This window comes from Rhinoraja longicauda, chromosome 11 (genome assembly GCF_053455715.1).
Source record: "Rhinoraja longicauda isolate Sanriku21f chromosome 11, sRhiLon1.1, whole genome shotgun sequence".
NCBI lineage: Eukaryota > Metazoa > Chordata > Chondrichthyes > Rajiformes > Arhynchobatidae > Rhinoraja > Rhinoraja longicauda.
The window spans coordinates 5,528,297-5,549,785 of NC_135963.1; the positions used below are offsets into that span (position 1 = coordinate 5,528,297).

General features: G+C 50.0%; 1 protein-coding gene across 1 annotated transcript in view; it reads left to right on the plus strand.

Annotated features, from left to right (window-relative positions):
- The window catches only part of miga1 (mitoguardin 1), a 57,927-nt gene that overhangs the window by 7,601 nt on the left and 28,837 nt on the right, over positions 1–21,489 (plus strand). Inside the window, exons 3-6 of the mRNA XM_078408086.1 lie at positions 2,830–2,954; positions 10,128–10,201; positions 11,627–11,743; positions 15,027–15,124. Of these exons, the coding sequence (XP_078264212.1) occupies positions 2,830–2,954; positions 10,128–10,201; positions 11,627–11,743; positions 15,027–15,124 (414 nt within the window). The remainder of the gene's footprint in view (positions 1–2,829; positions 2,955–10,127; positions 10,202–11,626; positions 11,744–15,026; positions 15,125–21,489) is intronic.

Consider the following 21,489-nt stretch of genomic DNA (forward strand, 5'->3'; position numbering starts at 1 on the left):
CTAGTGTGTAGGTGGGGTGGATGAGAAAATGGGATAACATAGAACACCCTTTCCACACAATAGGTGCAGGAGGAGGACATTCGGCCCTTCGAGCCAGCACCACCATTCAATGTGATCATGGGTGATCATTCTCAATCAGTACCCGTTGCTGCCTTCTCCCCATACCCCCGTACCCCATGACTCCGCTATCCTTAAGAGCTCGATCTAGCTCTCTCTTGAATGCATTCAGAGACTTGGCCAGACTGGGCGGTGGGTGTATGGAACGAGTTGCCAGAGGAGGCAGTTGAAGCAGGGACTATACCAACGTTTACGAAACAGTTGGACAGGTACACTATCGGGTAGGACAGGTTTGGAGGGACATGGACCAAATGCGGGTAGGTGGGACTAGTGTAGCTGGGACATATTGGCCGGTGTGGGCAGGTTGGGCCGAAGGGGCCTGTTTTCATACTGTATCACTCTGTGACTCCAGCGTGAATGGGTGATCGATGGTCGGCGTGGACTCGGAGGGCCGAAGGGTCTGTTTCCATGGTGTCTTTAAAACAAAATGGTGGAGGAAGATGTTCCTGTGTCCAGTGGTGTGCGGTTTCAAGCTGCATTTGGTATTCCATTTCCTGATGATTTGATGCTGTGCGACAAGTTAATGGGTAAATTAAAACCGGAAGGTTGCAACATATGTAAATGTCAGAGGGGGATGACTAACAAGAATGAAAAGAACTCTTGGATACAATTACCTGCTCTTCTCTGGGAAGAGATAGCAAAAAAGCTGAGTGAGGATTAGTGTGTGGCATAAATTAAACAAGTGAGTTTTCACTGCTGTTGTAAAGGCTGTGTTTAAAATATTTATAAGCAGTGCCTAAATATCATCAAAAGAATGATTAGTTTAGAGATACAGTGCGGAAACAGGCCCTTCGGCCCACCGAATCCGTACCGACCAGCGATCCCCGCACACTAACACTATCCTACACCCACTAGGGACAATTTTAACATTTATACCCAGCCAATTAACCTACAAACCTGCACGTCTTTGGAGTGTGGGAGGAAACCGAAGATCTCGGAGAAAACCCACGCAGGTCACGGGGAGAACGTGCAAACTCTGTACAGACAGCACCCGCAGTCGGGATGGAACCCGGGTCTCCGGCGCTGCATTCGCTGTAAGGCAGCAACTCTACCGCTGCGCCACCGTGACCTCCCGTACCGTGAATGATCTATGAGAGGGAGGATGTAGATGATTAATTAAAAGAGAAATAAAGATGTTTCTATTCGACAGCCTGCAGATATTCCAAAGGCACTTTTACAACATTCAAAGTGTTTATAAAATGCAGTCATAATTGTAAAGTTAGGAAAAGCACTTACTGATTTGTGTATCGTGACACCTTGCAAGCTGGTCGGGCCGCATTTGGTGTATTATGAGCAGTTCTGGGCCCCATATCTGAGGAAGGATGTGCTGGCTGTGGAGAGGGTCCAGAGGAGGTTTACGAGAATGATCCCAGGGATGGTGGGGTTAACATATGATGAGGGTTTATCGGCACTGGGCCTGTACTCGCTGGAGTTTAGAAGGGGTGAGGGGGGACGACCTCAGTGAAACTTACCGAATAGTGAGAGGCCTGGATAGAGTGGATGTGGAGAGGATGTTTCCACTGGTGGGGGAGTCCAGGACCAGAGAACACAGCCTCAGAATTAAAGGATGTACCTTTTGAAAGGAGATGAGGAATTTCTTTAGTCAGGTAGAGGTGAGTCTGTGGAATTCATTGCCGCAGATGGCTGTGGAGGTGGAAATTGATGGTTTCTTGATTACTATGGGTGTCTGGGGAAATTGTACGAGAATGGGGTTGAGAGGGAAAGATAGACCAGGCATGATTGAGTGGCAGAGTGGTCACGATGGGCCGAATGGCCTAATTCTGCTCCTATAACTTAATGAACATGAACACAGTGAGCACCTGTACCCATGTTGTGGGATAGAGGTTGGTCAGGTCACTGCTGAAACTGACCCAGGACCATCCTCCTGAGAGAGCAGATGGATCTCGGTACCACATCTCACCCCCCACTGTGCGCAATCTCCAGATCTGGGGCGGTCACGGTGGCGCAGCGGTAGAGTTGCTGCCTTACGGCGAATGCAGCTCCGGAGACCCGGGTTCGATCCCGACCACGGGCGCTGTCTGTACGGAGTTTGTACGCTCTCCCCGTGACCCGCGTGGGTTTCCTCCGAGATCGTCGGCTCCCTTCCACACTCCAAAGACGTGCAGGTTTATACGTTAATTGAGTTGGTAAATGTAAAAATTGATCCTAATGAGTATAGGATGGTGTTAATGTGCAGGGATCGCTGGTCGGCGCGGACCCGGTGGGCCGAAAGGGCTTGTTTCCACGCTGTATCTCTAAACTAAACTATCAAAATCTACCCCAGAGTGTCAGTCTGGATTATGCATCCTGGTCTCTGAACCCAGTAGATGCCGCCATTGAGATAATGGTTCAGTTGACTCCTCGTCATCTGGTGAATGAAGATGTATTCTTGCTGAAGAAGAATGGTCTCGACCCAAAAACGTCACCCATTCCTTCCCTCCAGAGATGCTGCCTGTCCTGCTGAGTTACTCCAGCGGTTTTTGTGTCTACCTTCGGTGTAAACCAGCGTCCAAATCAATGGATATTATTAAGGCAGAAATAGATGGAATCTTGATTAGTACGAGTGTGAGGGGTTAGGAGGAGAAGGCAGGAGAATGGGTTTAGAGAGGGAAAGATAGATCAGCCGTGATTCAGGTGACGGAGTAGATGGGCCGAATGGCCTAATTCTGTTCCTACCACTTATGAACTTATGATGAACCTTGCCTCACACAGGACATCATTAGCGTGGAGTTCATACACAAGTTGGAATCGTTGCTCCAGAGAGCTTACCGACTACAGGAGGAATTCCAGGCCACTCTGGGCGAATCAGACCCAGCTTCTCTTGTCAACGATATCGGGTGAGTCCTCGATCCTATCTTATTTCGTATTCAAGAGAGAGTTAGATTTAGCTCTTGGGGCCAACGGAATCAAGGGATGTGGGGGAGAAAGCAGGAATGGGGTACAGCTTCTGGATGATCAGCCATGATCATATCGAACGGCGGGGTGCTGGCTCGAAGGGCCGAATGGCCTCCTCCTGCAGCTACTTTCTATGTTTCTATATTTTCACCGCCACCTGTATGAACACTGTTAATACAATGGGGAGTGTGAGTGTTTTGGATTAGAGTCATAGAGTCACGGAGTGACACAGCGTGGAAACAGGCCCTTCGGCCCATCTTGCCCACACCGGCCAACATGTCGTAGTTACACTGGTCCCACCTGTCCGCGTTTGGCCCATATCCCTCCAAACCTGTTCTATCCATGTACCTGTCTAACTGTTTCTTAAACATTGGAATAATATAATAATAATATATTCCTTTATTCGTCCCAACCCGGGAAATTTACATTGTTACAGCAGCAAAGTGGAGAGCAAGAGATCATTCATTATAAATAAAAGATACATAAATTGTCATGAGTTTCCGTGTGTTCTTAGCTGTTAGTGTTGACTCGTCTGCTGGGAGCAGTGCTGGTTGTGCAGTCTCACAGCAGCGGGAAGGAAGGACCTCCTATATCTCTCCTTCACGCACTTGGGGTGAAGGAGTCTGTCACTGAAGGAGCTACTCAGTGCAGTGACAGTGTCCTGCATGGGGTGGGAGTCGTCGTCCAGCAGCGATGTTAGCTTTGCCATCATCCTCCTCTCTCCCGCCGCCTGCACTGAGTCGAGGGGGCAACCCAGGACAGAGCTGGCCTTCCTGACAGCTTGTCGAGTCTCTTCCCCTCCGCGGCTGAGATGCTGCTGCTCCAGCAGACCACTCCATAGAAGATGGCCGATGCAACCACCGTGTTGTAGAAGGTCCTTAGCAATGCTTAGGTGTCCCAGCCTCAACTACCTCCTCTGGCAGCTTGTTGCATACACCCACCACCCTTTGTGTGAAAAAGTTAAACCTTAGATTCCTAGTAATTGTTTTCCCCTTCACCCTAAACGTGGTCCCCTACTCTGGGCAAGAGACTCTGTGCATCTACCCGATCTATTCCTCTCCTGATTTTTGTACACCTCTATAAGATCCCCCCTCATCCTCCTGCGCTCCCTAACAAATAGAGACCCAGTCTACTCAACCTCCTGGCAACATCCTCATAACTCATCTCTGTGCCCTTTCCAGCTTGACAATATCTTCAATAATACGGTGCCCAGAACTGAACACAATACTCTAAATGCGGTCTCACCAACGTCTTACACTCTAAGCTAAGATACAGGTGCTGTTGGGGGTTGGATGGGCAGAGGTGCTAAACTAGTCGTGGTAATGGGGCATGATAGAAGCTACACATAGAAGGCAAACAAAGTCAGTCCAGCAAACAGATCATACAGTCCCAGCCTGCTCAACCTCTCCCTGTAGCTCAGACCCGCTGTTGAGGACATGGTCAGCAGGGGGCAGCAGTGATCACCTTGGCACTGACTAGAGCCTGGTTCTCTGGCGAAAAAGGCACAAAAAGCTGGAGTCACTCAGCAGGACAGGCAGCATCTGTGGAGAGAAGATGGGGGAAGGAGCCATATTTAGTTAAACACTTTCACTCCCTCCTCCCATTCCCACACTGACCTTTCTGTCCTGGGCCTCCTCCATTGTCAGAGTGAGGCCCAGCTCAAATTGGAGGATCAGCACCTCATATTTCGCTTGGGTAGTTTACACCCCAGCGGTATGAACGTTGACTTCTCTAACTTCAAGTTGCCCTTGCTCTCTCCCCCCTCTCTCCCTAGTTCTCCGACCAGTCTGTCTCTGACGACATTTTAACTCTGTTTGCTTCGTTGTTACCTATCATAGCCAACAATGATCTATTCTACATTTTTGCTTGATCCCATTCCATTTGTCCTATTTTCACACCTTACACTCTGTGTCTCCCTCTCCCCCCTGACTCTCAGTCTTGAAGAAGGGTCTCGACCCGCAATGTCACCTGTTCCTTCTCTCCAGAGATTCTGCCTGTCCCGCTGCGTTACTCCAGCTTTTTGTGTCTATCTTTGAGCCATATTTAGGTACTTGTAACATGCCCCTGCCACCTGCTGTTGTAGCTCAGCTGCCAGGCATCTCCTCTGCCCTTTGGAGACTGAATCAGCTTTTATTACTAGCCGCAAGTAATGAAGCCTCCAGCTGCTATCCCGTCAGGTTTGATTTTCTTCGATTCTTTCCCAATGAAATAATCTCCCCCTCTCTCTCTCACTCTCTCAATGAGACTCTCTCTCTCTCTCTCTCTCTCTCTCTCTCTCTCTCTCTCTTCTCTCTCTCTCTCTCTCTCTCTCTCTCTCTCTCTCTCTCTCTCTCTCTCTCTCTCTCTCTCTCTCTCTCTCTCTCTCTCTCTCTCTCTCTCTCTCTCTCCCTCTCCCTCTCCCTCTCCCTCTCCCGCTCCTCTCCTCTCCCTCTCCTCTCACCTCTCCTCTCCTCTCCCTCTCCCTCTCCCTCTCCCTCTCCCTCTCCCTCTCCTCTCCCTCTCCCCTCTCCCTCTCCCTCTCCCTCTCCTCTCCCTCTCCCTCTCCCTCTCCCTCTCTCTCCCTCTCCCTCTCCCTCTCCCTCTCCCTCTCCCTCTCCCTCTCCCTCTCCCTCTCCTCTCCCTCTCCCTCTCCCTCTCCCTCTCCCTCTCCCTCTCCCTCTCCCTCTCCTCTCCCTCTCCCTCTCCCTCTCCTCTCCCTCTCCCTCTCCCTCTCCCTCTCCCTCTCCCTCTCCCTCTCCCTCTCTCTCTCTCTCTCTCTCTCTCTCTCTCTCAATGAGACTCTCTCTCACTGCCTCCCCCCCCCCCCCCCCGAATCACACTGCCTACAATGAGTCTGAAGAAGGGTCCCCATCTGAAATGTCACCTCTCCACGTGGCTTGGATAGAGTGGATGTGGAGAGGATGTTTCCACTGGTGGGAGAGTCCAAGACAGAGGGCACAGCCTCGGAATAAAAGGACGTACCTTTAGAAAGGAAATGCTGAGGAATTTCTTTAGCCAGAGGGTGGTGAATCTGTGGAATTCCTTGCCACAGACGGCTGTGGAGGTCAAGTCAATGGGTATTTTTAAGGCGGAGATTTGATTGGTTAGGGTTATGGGGAGAAGGCAGGAGAATGGGCCTTAGACTTTAGAGATGCAGCGCAGAAACAGGCCTTCGGCCCACCAAGTCCACACCGACCAGCGGTCACCCTGTATACCAACCTACATGCACTAGGGACGATTTTACAACTTGCTGAAGCCAATTAACCTACAAACCTTTACGTCTTTGAAAGGGAAACCGGAACACCCGGAGACAACCCTAGTGGTCATAGGGAAAACGTACAAACTCCGTACAGACAGCACCCGTAGTTAGGATGGAACTCGGGCCTCTGACGCAGTAAGGGAGCAACTCTATCGCTGCGCCCTTAGAAAAGAAAAACGGTGTGAGATAAGAATAGAAAAGCTGTCCCTTGAGAACATGGGTAGGTGATGTTTCGGGTCGGGACCCTTCTTCACATCAGTTTAGTGTAGAGATACAGCACCGAAACAGGCCCTTCGGCCACCGGGACCCGCGTCGACCAGCGATCCCCGCATATTAACACTATCCTACACACACTAGGGACATTTTTTTAACATTTACCAAGCCAATTAACGTACAAACCTGTACGTCTTTGGAGCGTGGGAAGAAACCGAAGATCTCGGAGAAAACCCACGCAGGTCACAGGAAGAACGTACAAACTCTGTAACATAAAGCACCTGTAGTCAGGATGGAACCCGGGTCTCCGGCGCTGCATTCGCTGTAAGGCAGCAACTACCACTGCGCCACCGTGCCGCACAAAAGTCTGGCGCTTGTGTTTCTCTGGCCAATGTGTGTGTGTTGGCAAACCTGCCTTGCATCAGAGGCATTGATGGGTGGACCTTGAAGTCCAACCTTGACATCGGCCAATATAAAGAATCTGATCAAGTTTAGTGATGTCTGTGTGAGAGCTAGAAACATTGGGCTTCAAAAGATAAAGATGTCGCCAATAAAGAACGACTTCAAGATGCACGAAGTTCCATTTTGTGGAGGAACCTGCTGAAGGAATGAGTTGGGAATGGGATTAATCTGTCAGACACTCTGTCTGTGGCTCGTGTGGGAGAGGTTGAAATAGGAGATGAAAAAAGAAAACTCTTTGAAAATAGGTTCCAGCAAATTCTTTGCAGTGACGTCAGAGGGAAAGATTCATCAAAAGGTCAGGATGACTTCCTCCAGTACACGTTTCTTCCCAGATCATCTCTCTCTGTACCTCTCGGCAGAAGCTGGCAGGATTCATCGTTCTTGAGCTTGAAGAAGGGTCTCGACCCAAAACGCCAGCTATTCCCTTTCTCCAGAGGTGCTGCCTGACCCGCTGAGTTACTCCGGCATTTTATGTCTATCTTCGGTCCTTCCTCTTGCGTTTGAGGCAGCAGAAGTTATGTAACGCCCTCCAGGCGCTGTAGCCAGTGCAATGTGCTGTTGTCGAGGGCCGTGAGGTCTACCCCTCCACCAGGGGGACGGAGGACAGTGCAGTCGAACATGGCGTGCTGCGCTGTTTGCCGGTCTGCCCCACACACACAGGCTGCTGATGGACGCAACCCCCAACGATGCATGTTGGCGTTGAACCGGCCGACCCCTGTGTGGAGCCGGTTCAGGGCGATGTCTGTTCCCAGCTGGTTCTCCATGCTCCTAGTATGTTGAAACCGGAGCCACAGAGGGTCGCTGCATGACGGGAGAAAGGGTGACGAGATGCCAGGCGTTGAGGTCCCAGTTGCTGTGGATCCTGGGCGAGGTGGTGCAAAGGATGGGGCCTTGCACACCAGCCTATGAGTGAAGAACTCTCTGCGAAGCTTGGCGGGTGCGATACCTGCGAGCACCAGCAGGAGATCCGTGGGAGTCGGGCGTAGGCAGCCGGTGATGATCCACATGGTGTCGTTGAGGGTGGCGTCTAGATTGCTTAAATCTTCGCTTTAAACCAGCATCTGCAGTTCCTTCCCTCATGGGATTTATTACTTACTATATTCGTCTCAATAAGATTCCAAGTCACAGGGCGGCACGGTGGCGCAGCGGTAGAGTTGCCGCCTTACAGCGAATGCAGCGCCGGAGACTCGGGTTCCATCCCGAATACGGGCGCTGTCTGTACGGAGTTTGTACGTTCTCCCCGTGACCTGCGTGGGTTTTCTCCGAGATCTTCGGTTTCCTCCCACACTCCAAAGGACGTACAGGTATGTAGGTTAATTGACTGGGTAAATGTAAAAATTGTCCCTAGTGTGTGTAGGATAGTGTTAATGTGCGGGGATCGCTGGGCGGCGCAGACTCGGTGGGCCGAAGGGCCTGTTTCCACGCTGTATCTCTAAATCTAACAAAATCTAACATACAGCACGGAAACAGGCTCTTCGGCCCAGCTGGTGCGTACTGGCCAAGATGCCCCATCCAAGCCTGTCCCATTTACCTGTGCCTGGTCGATAGGCCTCTTCAACCTGAGTAATCATAACCTGTTCCCTTTTTCACTTGTTGCACGTATTTTAATACAAGTTTAGAGTTCAGAGATACAGCAAGGAAACAGGTCCAACATCCCACCGAATCCACGCTGACCATCGATCAACCCGGTTCACACTAGTTCCATGTTATCCCCCTTTCTCATCCACTCCCTGCACACCTGGGGCAATTTTACATCGTGTTATTCCAGCACTTTCTGTCTTTTTTTTTTTCTAAGTCAGTTAAATTTATCAAAAACAAAAAAAAACTGCAGATTCTTGAAATATGATTTTTTTTTTAAAAACCCCATCAAATGCTGGAAATATTCAGCATAGCCAGTACAGAGAGGGAGAAACAGAGTTAATATTTCAGGACAATAGTCTCTCGTTGAACGTAGAACAGTACAGCAAAAGAACAGGCCCTTCGGCCCACAATGTCTGTGCCGAAACATGATGCCAAGACCAGCTCTTATCTGCCTGGGAATAATCCATGTCCCTCTATTCCCGGCATTTGCATGGGCCTGTCCAACAGTCTCTTAAATGCCACGAAAATATCTGCCTCCTCCACCATCCCACGCAGTGTTTCCCAGGCTCTCTGTGTGTAACAGAAAATAACTTGTGCCCCACACATCTCCTGTAAACTTTGCCCCTCTCACCTTAAAGCTGGGGTCAAGGTGAGAGCATTCACCTTCCAGGCCTTTTTCCACGAATGTTTCCACCACTACGCACAAGAAGCACAAGAAGCTTTGGGCGGTCACGGTGGCGCAGCGGTAGAGTTGCTGCCTTACAGCGAATGCAGCGCCAGAGACCCGGGTTCGATCCCGACTACGGGTGCTGTCTGTACGGAGTTAAGTAAGAAAATAACTGCAGATCTTCAGTCTGAAGAAGGGTCTCGACCCATTCCTTCTCTCCAAGATGCTGCCTGACCCGCTGAGTTATTCCAGCATTTTGTGATACCTTCGGTCTGTACGGAGTTTGTACGTTCTCCCCGTGATCTGCGTGGCTTTTCTCCAAGATCTTCGGTCTCCTCCCACACTCCAAAGACGTACAGATTTGTAGGTTAATTGGCTGGGCAAATGTAAAAATTGTCCCTAGTGGATGTAGGATAGTGATAATGTGCGGGGATCGCTGGGCGGCGTGGACCCGGTGGGCCGAAGGCCCTGTTTCTGCGCTGTATCTCTAAAAATCTAAATCTTTCTCACTCCATCACCGTCTATATCTCTCGTTTCCCTTTCAGTTTGGTTTAGTTTATTGTTGCGTGTTAAGACAGTTAAAAGCTGCCTGCTATCCGGTCAGCGGAAAGACAATACACGATTACAATCGATCCATTTACAGTTTATAGATATACGATAAGGGAATAACGTTTAGTGCAAGGTAAAGCCAGCAAACTCCGATCAAGGATAGTCCGAGGGTCATCAAAGAGGTAGTTAGTAGTTCAGCACTGCTCTCTGGTTGTGGTAGGATGGTTCTGTTTCCCTCTGCCCTGACTCTCAGTCTGAACGGTCTAGGCCGGAAACGTCACCCGTTCCTTCTCTCCAGAGATGCTGCCTGTCCCGCTGAGTTACTCCAGCATTTTGTGTCTACCTTCGGTTTAAACCAGCACCTGCAGTTCCTTCCTGCACATGTCATCGTTGTTTTATTAGCAGGCACAGCAACAGTAGCTCCTGGAAACTGCGGAGATCCCTGTGCATCGCTATGGTAACTGGAGCTCGACACCCTGGTGAGGGTTTAAAATTGGAGCACACAGACTCCTGATGGACGGGGCCCAAGTGTTGTGCACCTGTCCTGAGATCATCTGGCCCAAGAGGGGTTGGCAAACTAAATATTGGTTTCATGAGATCAGTCTGAAGAAGGGTCTCGACCCCAAACGTCACCCATTCCATCTCTCCAGAGATGCTGCCTGTCCCGCTGAGTTAGTCCAGCTTTTTGTGTCTCTCTTCTCTTGGTTTCATGAGCCTCCTTTAAAATAACTTGGGAACATGTCAAACACAGGGCTCTGGATCTCTAGACAGAAGCAGGCAGGATTTATCACCTCCTGTAGCCTTCTCGCTAAGAGTCAGAATCCTACAGCAGGGAAACAGGCCCCTGGGCCCAACTCATCCATATCATGGACCAAAATGCCCGGGCCAAGCTGTGCCTGCCCCATATGCCTCAAACCTGTATTAGAACATGTCTCCTTTTTTCACTGATTGAATATAATTTAAGACAAATTTAGAGTTTAGGGGAACTGCATGGAAACAGGTGCTTGGGCCCACTGAGATCGCACCAATCACCTGTTCACACCAGTTCCTTCTCTCCCGAGATGCAGCCTGACCCCGCTGAGTTACTCCAGCGTTTTGTGTCTAACTGCTCACACTTGTTCTGTTTAGAGATACAGCGTGGAATCAGGCCCTATGGCGCACCCAGTCCGCACTGACCACCCGGTCGGTCACACTCTGGCTCTACATTTTGTTCTGAGATTCTTGATGACAATAGACAATAGGTGCAGGAGGAGGCCATTCGGCCCTTCCAGCCAGCACCGCCCATTCAATGTGTTCATGGCTGATCATTCTCAATCAGTACCCCGTTCCCGCCTTCTCCCCATACCCCCTGACTCCGCTATCCTTAAGAGCTCTATCTAGCTCTCTCTTTTTGAATGCATTCAGAGAATTGGCCTCCACTGCCTTCTGAGGCAGAGAGTCCGGGTGTCAGAGGTGGTGGGGAGAAGGCAGGAGAATGGGGTTAGGAGGGAGGGAGAGAGAGATCAGCCACGATTGAATGGTGGAGTAGACTCGATGGGCCGAATGGCCCAATTCTTCTCCTGTCCCTTATGACCTTGTGAGCATGCAAGGTGAGGATGGAAGCTGATGCTGATATCGGGCATTTACACTGCAGAAGACAAGGTTGCGGCCGGTGGCAGGGACAACACCCAGGGTCAGGATTGAACCGGGAACTGGGGGGGCAGCAGCTCTACCAGCTGCGCCACTTGTCTTTTTGCAAATGCTCTTCCTGTTGACGCGCTGGTAATATTCCAGCCGGTTAAATGTCACGATATCAGCGCTGCATTTCTGCATTTGGAAAGCGGATCGAGCCTCCAAGCACAGCTGTACCCCTGCCACAGAACGCTAGATTTTGCCACGTGAGACTTTTCCTCTTCTATTTATAGTGGCTGTTAATTGGAATTCCATGTCAGAGATAGCGGAGGACAGCTTGCCCTCTGATATCACCAACAACACACAGTGGAGCTGCAAGGTGGGTGCCAGAATCAGTGGGCAAGGGCTCGGTGAGGAAGGGGGAGAGTTCGTAGAGTTACTGTTGTGCAACGTGGCAATTAGGCCCTTCGGCCCACCAGGTCTGTGCTGACGATCAACCTCCTTGATCGGACTTTGCTGGCTTCACTTTGCACTAAACGTTATTCCCTTATCATGTCTGAAGAAGGGTCTCGACCCGAAACGTCACCCATTCCTTCCCTCCCGTGATGCTGCCTGACCCGCTGGGTTACTCCAGCATTTTGTGTCTACATTCCCTTTTCATGTATCTCTTTACACTGTCAATGGATCGATTGTAATCGTGTATTATCTTTCCGCTGACTGGTTAGCACGCAACAAAAGCTTTTCACTGTACCTCGGTACACGTGACAATGAACTAAACTGAATTGAACTGAACCATCTGCACAAAACCTATGCTTCAAAGTGCAGATTTGTAATTTAGTTTTTGTTTTTAGAGATACAGGCCCTTTGGCCCACCGAGTCAATAGACAATAGGTGTAGAAATAGGCCATTCGGCCCTTCGAGCCAGCACCGCCATTCAATGTAATCATGGCTGATCATTCTCAATCAGTACCCTGTTCCTGCCTTCTCCCCATACCCCCTGACTCCGCTATCCTTAAGAGCTCTATCTAGCTCTCTCTTGAATGCATTCAGAGAATTGGCCTCCACTGCCTTCTGAGGCAGAGAATTCCACAGATTTACACCTCTGACTGAAAAGGTTTTTCCTCATCTCCGTTCTAAATGGCCTACCCCTTATTCTTAAACTGTGGCCCCTGGTTCTGGACTCTCCCAACTTTGGGAAAATATTTCCTGCCTCTAACGTGTCCAACCCCTTAATAATCTTATATGTTTCGATAAGGTCCCCTCTCATCCTTCTAAATTCCAGTGTATACAAGCCTAGTCGCTCCAGTCTTTCAACATACGACAGTCCCGCCATTCCGGGAATCAACCTAGTGAACCTACGCTGCACGCCCTCAATAGCAAGAATATCCTTCCTCAAATTTGGAGACCAAACCTGCACACAGTACTCCAGGTGGTGTCTCACTAGGGCCCTGTACAACTGCAGAAGGACCTCTTTGCTCCTATACTCAATAGGAGTCCACGCCGACCAGCAGACACCCATACACTAGATCTATCCTACACACTAGGGACAATTTACAAACGCCAGTTAAGCTATAAACCGACACGTCTTTGGAATGTGGGAGGAAACCGGGCCACTCGGAGAAAACCCACATGGTCACACAGGGGGAATGTACAGATTCTGTACAGACAGCACCCGTGGTCAGGAACGAACCTGGGTCCCTGGCGCTGTGAGGCAGCAACTCTACCGCTGCGCCACCGTGGCGTTCCTCGGACAAAACACGACCATCTTGAGCCTCACGAGGAATCTTGAGCAAAACATGTCGTGCTGGAGTTAACTCAGCGGATCAGGCAGAATCTGTGGAGGGAATGGATGGGCCACGTTTCGGGTCGGGACCCTTCAGTCTGCAGTGGTTTACCTGACCCGTAACATCATCTGTCCGTTCACCTCCCCAGATGCTGCCTGACCTGCTGAGTTCCTCCAGCACTTTGTGCTTTGCTAATCAAAGCTTGGGCCAAAGGGTTTGCTCCCATGCTACATGACTCAAAGGATTAGAATTTAACATCCCTGGGGAATTAATGGATGGGATTTTGGGCAAGAGAATGGTGATCTGATCACATGGTGGAACTATTTCAAGGCAAAGGTGGTCCCATACCCAATGCTTTCAAGGCCTTCTCTTGTTCCAACTCTGCTTTCTCTTAAGAGATGTGTGCTGTCGTGAGCGATTTTAGAAACATAGAAAATAGATGCAGGAGGAGGCCATTTGGCCCTTCGAACCAGCACCGCCATTCATTGTGATCGCGGCTGTTCATCCACAATCAGTAACCCGTGCCTGCCTTCTCCCCATATCCCTTGATTCCACTAGCCCCTAGAGCTCTATCTAACACTCTTTTAAATTCATCCAGTGAATTGGCCTCCACTGCCCTCTGTGGCAGAGAATTCCACAAATTCACAACTCTCTGGGTGAAAAAGTTTCTTCTCACCTCAGATTTAAATGGCCTCCCCTTTATTCTTAGACTGTGTGTGGCCCCTGGTTCTGGACTCCCCCAACATTGGGAAATTTTTTCCTGCATCTAGCTTGTCCAGTCCTTTTATAATTTTATACGTTTCTATAAGATCCCCTCTCATCCTTCTAAACTCCAGTGAACACAAGCCTAGTCTTTCCAATATTTCCTCATATGTTAGTCCCGCCATCCCGGGGATTAACCTCGTGAACCTGCACTGCACTGCCTCAATAGCAAGGATGTCCTTCCTCAAATTAGGACCCCCATATCTGAGGAAGGATGTGCTGGCATTGGAGAGGGTCCAGAGTAGGTTTTCTGGGAATGATCCCAGGGATGAGTGGGTTAACGTGTGATGAGCGTTTGACGGCACTGGGCCTGTACTCGCTGGATGAGGTCCCAATGAGGGGGGGCCTCATTGAAACTTACCGAATGGTGAGCGGCCTGGATAGAGTGGCTGTGGAGAGGATGTTTCCACTGGTGGGAGAGTCTAGGACCAGAGGGCACAGCCTCACAATAGAAGGAGGTACCTTTAAAAAGGAGACGAGGAGGAATTTCTTTAGCCAGAGGGTGGTGGAACTGTGGAATTCATTGCCACAGATGGCTGTGGAGGCCAAGTAATTCGGTGTTTCTGAAGTGGAGATTGATAGTTTAGTTTGGAGATACAGCGCGGAAATAGGCCCTTTCGGCCGACCAGCGATCCCCGCACACTAACGCTATCCTACACCCACTGGGGACAATTTTTACATTTACCAAGCCAATTAACCTACAAACCTGCACGTCTTTGGAGTGCGGGAGGAAACCGAAGATCTCGGGAGAAAACCCACGCAGGTCACGGGGAGAGCGTGCAAACTCTTGTACAGACAGCGCCCGTAGTCGGGGTGGAACCCGGGTCTCCGGCGCTGCGTTCACTGTAAGGCAGCAACTCTATCGCTGCGCCACCGTGCCATAGATTCTTGATTAGTACGGGTTCTTGATTAGTATGGATTCTTGATTAGTACGGGTGTCAGGGGTTATGGGGAGAAGGCGGGAGAATGGGGTTGAGAGGGAGAGATGTGAATGAATCAGCTGTGAATGAATGGCGGAGTGGACTCGATGGGCTGAATGGCCTCATTCTGCTCCGATGACTGATGAGCTTGTGAACCGTCCCGTCCAGTGTGACCTATCATTTCAGTGTTGCCGCAGCGGGTGCCTGACCTGATGTGCTTTGTGCAGACAGAGACACGGACATCACTGTCAGGGACCCTGAGGATGCGAGTCAGAGGGACATCATCAGCGTAGCCTCGACGGACTCCTTCGTTTCAGCAGCCGAGGTGAGTAGACGCCACCTCCGTTCCACCGTCGCGTATGGTACTGCCTCCAGATCCAAAAGCCATTTTATTATGTGTACGAAAGAACTGCAGACGCTGGTTTAAATCGAAGGCCCCTTCGAGCCTGTACGCACCGCCATTCAATATGATCATGGCTGATCATCCAACTCAGTATCCCGTACCTGCCTTCTCTCCATACCCCCTGATCCCTTTAGCCACAAGGGCCACATCTAACTCCCTCTTAAATATAGCCAATGAACTGGCCTCAACTACCTTCTGTGGCAGAGAATTCCACAGATTCACCACTCTCTGTGTGAAAAAAAACGTTCTCATCTCGGTCCTAAAAGACTTCCCCCTTATCCTTAAACTGTGACCCCTTGTTCTGGACTTCCCCGACATTGGGAACAATCTTCCTGCATCTAGCCTGTCCAACCCCTTAAGAATTTTGTAAGTTTCTATAAGATCCCCCCTCAATCTTCTAAATTCCAGCGAGTACAAGCCGAGTCTATCCAGTCTTTCTTCATATGAAAGTCCTGCCATCCCAGGAATCAATCTGGTGAACCTTCTCTGTACTCCCTCTATGGCAAGAATGTCTTTCCTCAGATTAGGAGACCACAACTGTACGCAATACTCCAGGTAACTCAGCGGGGCAGGCAGCATCTCTGGAGAGAAGGAATGGGTGACGTTTCGGTTTTATTGTATAGGGGACTCTGTACAGGGAAAGGTTTAAACAACAGGTGGTGCAGCGGTAGAGTTGTTGCCTTACAACGCCAGAGACCCGGGTTTGATCCAGACCACGGGCGCTGTCTGTACAAGAGTTTGTACCTTCTCCCCGTGACCTGCGTGGGTTTTCTACGGTTTCCTCCCACACTCCTAAGGAGTACAAGTTTGTCGGTTAATTGTTAATTGGCTTGGTAAAATGTAAAGTGTCCCTTATGTGTAGGGCAGTGTTAGTCGACAGTGTTAGGACACTCGGTGGGCCAAAGGGCTTGTTTCCGTGCTGTATCTCTAAACTAAAACAAAACATTTTTATTACAGTATTGGGTTTCCCATAAGATAGACACACAATGCTGGAGTACCTCAGCGGGTCAGGCAGCATCTCTGGAGAGAAGAAATGGGTGACGTTTCGGGTCGAGACCCTTCTTCAGATATCTCGATCCGAAAACGTCACCTATTCCTTTTCCTCCAGAGACGCTGCCTGACCCGCTGAGTTACTCCAGCATTGTGTGTCTACCTTCGGTGTAAACCAGCATCTGCAGTTCCTTCGTACACATCGGGTTTCCATAAGATAGACACAAAATGCCGGAGTAACTCAGCGGATTGGGCAGCATCTCTGGAGAGATGGAATAGGTGCCCTTCCTTCCGGGTTGTGACGTCTGAAGATTAATAGGACACTAGTTCTATACACAAGCCTGCACTTCTTTGGGATGAAACCGGAGCACCCGGAGGAAGCCCACGAGGTCCCAGGGGGATCGCGCAAACTCCACGAGCAGACAGCTCCCGTGTCAGGATTGAACCCGTGTCTCTGGCGCTGTGAGGCAGCAGCTCCACCCGCTGTATCACAGCGCCGTCCCTTCTGTCTGCCAAGCCTGGTGCAGGCAGGCAGTGCTTCTGACGGGCAGGGCTGTTAGAGTCCCAGTGTGCAGGGAGGGTGGAAGTGCAGCTGCCAGCCTCTCACTGTTTCCGCAGGCCCGAAATATCCAGCAGCCAGCAGGGCCCCCAGAGGCTCAGCTCCCCAAAATAACCCTCCCAAAGTGCAGCCCCCGTTCCAATGTCTAAAGGGGCCGCTCCTTGCCTTCTGGCTGTGTTTCTCACCCACCGCCCTCATCTCTGGACACCCTGTGCGTAGGGGAGAGGCTAGAGCTGAAGATGTCCTGGTTGGGTTGCTCCTGGGCCTGGCCAAGCTGGCCATCCGCCAGTCACGGCGCCAGGCGGAAGAGGGCTCTGCCCGAGCCGGCTGCCTGCCCCTTTTCCGGGGGTTACGTCCGTCCGCGCCCGGGTGGTGTTAGAGAGCGACTACGCGCTGCCCAGGGGCACCCTGGGGGATTTCTGGGACCGCTGGGCACGGCGGGGGGGTGGAATGCATCCTTGACAAGGAGCGTAAGATAGTTTATGGTGTAATAGTTTATTGTTTGTCTTGCATTATGGTGGCGGGTTCTGTTTTGGTTTTATCGTACTGTATATATTATTTTAATATTTGAATAAATATTTTTGATTCTAAGAATAAATAAATAGAATAACCGTCCCATTGTGCGAGCTGCACAACACAGCGAGGGAGGGCAGTAACTCAGAGCCATGCTGGTGACTCTCGATAACTACCAGTTAACTCGATAACTACCAGTTAACGACTGGCATTCCCGTCTTTCGGAAGGGCACGGGGTCAAATCCCACTTGAAACGTGAGGGCAAAGTTTAGACCCGCGGAGCACAAGGGACGGTGGGGAAGAGAGGGGTGGATTTCTTTTAGTTTAGTTTAGAGATACAGTGTGGAAACAGGCCCTTCGGCCCACCGAGTCCACGCCAACCAGCGATCCCCGCACACTAACGCTGTCACTCTCTCTTGAATGCATTCAGAGAATTGGCCTCCACTACCTTTTGAGGCAGAGAATTCCACAGATTCACAACTCTCGGACTGGAAAAGTTTTTCCTCATCTCAGTTCTAAATGGCCTACCCCTTATTCTTAAACTGTGGCCCCTTGTTCTGGACTCCCCCAACATTGGGAACATGTTTCCTGCCTCTAACGTGTCCAACCCCTTAATCATCTTATACGTTTCGATAAGATCTCCTCTCATCCTTCTAAATTCCAGTGTATACAAGCCTGGTCGCTCCAGTCTTTCAACATATGACAGTCCCGCCATTCCGGGAATTAACCTAGTGAACCTACGCTGCACGCCCTCAATAGCAAGATGATGATACTTTATTGTCATTTGTACCTAGCTAGGTACTGTGAAATTCTGTGATTTTGTATACAAAGTACACATTCACAGTACAGCAGTTCTGCATTATCCCACATTTCTCAGCCACTGCCTACACACTGGGGGCCATTTACAGAGGGCCAATTAACCTTCAAACCCGCACGTCCTTTTTTTGGGATGTGGGAGGAGACCGGAGCACCCGGAGGAAACCCACGCGGTCACGGGGAGAAGGTGCAAACTCCACACACAGACAGCACCCGTGGTCAGGATCGAACCCGGGTCTCTGGCGCCGTGAGGCAGCAGCTCTACCCGCTGCGCCACCGTGCTGCCCAATGTCGATTGAAGAAAATTAATTATTTCATTCAGTCATGAATGGTCCGTCTGTCACTGCATCAGCATGATCTGAATGGCTGTATTTTCATCGCAAGCACTGTATGCTTTATCATGACATGGTTAAGATGACAGAGGAGCTGGGGCTGGATGCCTGAGCGAAGAGGTCAGACCAGCAAGCCAACGCATTCCAGCTGCCACACGCGCACTCTTTATCCCTGGAGTCTGACTGCTACTGGGGAGGGAAATCAGGGCTTTAATAAAAGAAACATGGTCACAGCCACACACAGAAAGGCAGACACACACACACACACACACAGAAAGACACACACACACACACACACACACACAGAAAGACACACACACACACACACACACAGAAAGACACAGCCACAGACACACACACACACACACACACACACACACACAGAAAGACACAGACACATACACACACAGAAAGACACAGCCACAGACACACACACACACACACACACACACACAGAAAGACACACACACACACACACACACACACAGAAAGACACACACACACACACACACACAGAAAGACACAGCCACAGACACACACACACACAGAAAGACACAGCCACAGACACACACACACACACACACACACACACACACACACACACACACAGAAAGACACAGCCACAGACACACACACACACACACACACAGAAAGACACACACACACACACACACACAGAAAGACACACACACACACACACACACAGAAAGACACAGCCACAGACACACACACACACACACACAGAAAGACACAGACACATACACACACACGCACACTGAAAGACACAGTCAGACACACACACACACAGAAACACACACACACATACAGACAGCCACACGCACACACACAAAGACACAGACAGCCACACAGAAAGACAGATGGACACAGAAAGACAGATAGACACAGATAGACAGATGGACACAGAAAGACAGAAGGACCCAGAAAGATACAGACACAGAAAGACAGGCAGACACGCACACAGAAAGACAGGCACATGCACGGAGACAGACAGACAGACAGAGAAAGACTAATAGACACAGAGAAAGATTTGTAGACAGACAGACGTAGAGAAAGGCAGACAGACAGACAGACAGACACACAGAAAGACTGACAGACACGCACACAGCGACGCAGACAGGCACACACAAATAGGCAGAAGTGCGTGCACACACACACATGCAGAAAGACACACAGATGCACGTGCACACATAGACACACACTAGTGCACACACACACACACACACAGATGCACATGCACACACAGGCACACACTAATGCACACACACACACACACAGATGCATGTGCACACACAGACACACTAATGCACACACACAGACACACACTAGTACACAGGCACACACTAGTGCACACACACACAGACACACACTGGTACATAGACACACACTCACACACTAGTGCACACACAGACACACATTAATGCACACACGCACAGTCACACGCTGGCACACAGACACACTAGTGCACACACTGACACACACTAATGCACACACACACAGTCACACAGATGCACGTGCACACACAGACACACACTAATCCACACACACACACAGACACACACTAGTGCACACACACACAGACACACCTCCCTGCCACTTCGGGCAAGGCAGTCTCTTGCTGACAGCTGCCTCCGTACAAACCCCACATTTGTCAAGTTATATAACTTAAATACTCACAGTCGGTCTTGCTCCTTGACAAAAGATTTGCGTTGAGCACAACCATGAAACGGCCAAGAAAGAGGGGTTGTGTAACCGTAACTTGGAGCTGAACTCATTGAGCTGGTGTCCACGTCCAATCAGTCAGCCTGGGACACAACCTTCACAACAGCCCCTGCTATTCCTGCAGAGAAATAAATCCATCAAAAACATTATCCAACTTATTCTATCCTCAACAAAGCAGACTAATAAATATGGACACAAAATGCTGGAGTGTCTCAGCGGGACAGGCAGCATCTCTGGAGAGAAGGGATGGGTGATGTTTCAGGTCGAGGCCCTTCTTCAAACTGCTAAATATGTTCAGACGGACTAATAAATATGTTTAGGAAGGAACGGCGGAGGCTGGTTTACGCCGAAGATAGACTCGAAATGTTGGAGTAACTCAGCGGGGCAGGCAGCATCTCTGGAGAGAAGGAATGGGCGACATTTCAGTCTGAAGAAGGGTCTCGACCCGAAATGTCACCCGCTTCTTCTCTCCAGAGATGCTGCCTGAGTTACTGCAGCATTTTGGGTCTATCCTTAGTAAATATGTTTCCGTGTTGTTGGGGTGTGGAATCTGTAGCCTGCAAGATGGAGGTGGATTTAATAATGATTCAGAGGTCGGAGGAAGGAAGACACACACCTCCAGACCCATTCCTTCTCTCCAGAGATGCTGCCTGACCCGCTGAATTGAGGGCGCACCTGGAGTACTGGAGTACTGTGTGCAGTTTTGGTCTCCAAATTTGAGGAAGGATATTCTTGCTTTTGAGGGCGTGCAGCGTAGGTTTACTAGGTTAATTCCCGGAATGGCGGGACGGTCATATGTTGAAAGACTGGAGCGACTAGGCTTGTATACACTGGAATTTAGAAGGATGAGAGGAGATCTTATCGAAACGTATAAGATTATTAAAGGGTCGGACACGTTAGAGGCAGGAAACATGTTCCCAATGTTGGGGGAGTCCAGAACAAGGGGCCACAGTTTAAGAATAAGGGGTAGGCCATTTAGAACTGAGATGAGGAAAAACTTTTTCAGTCAGAGAGTTGTGAATCTGTGGAATTCTCTGCCTCAGAAGGCAGTGGAGGCCAATTCTCTGAATGCATTCAAGAGAGAGCTAGATAGAGCTCTTAAGGATAGCGGAGTCAGGGGGTATGGGGAGAAGGCAGGAACGGGGTACTGATTGAGAATGATCAGCCATGATCACATTGAATGGCGGTGCTGGCTCGAAGGGCCGAATGGCCTCCTCCTGCACCTATTGTCTATTGAATTACTCCAGCTTTTTGTGACACTTCCAGATTCAGGGATGGTTTCTTCCCAGCTGTTATCAGGCAATATTGAGGACTTTTGAATTATTTTTAATCGGACT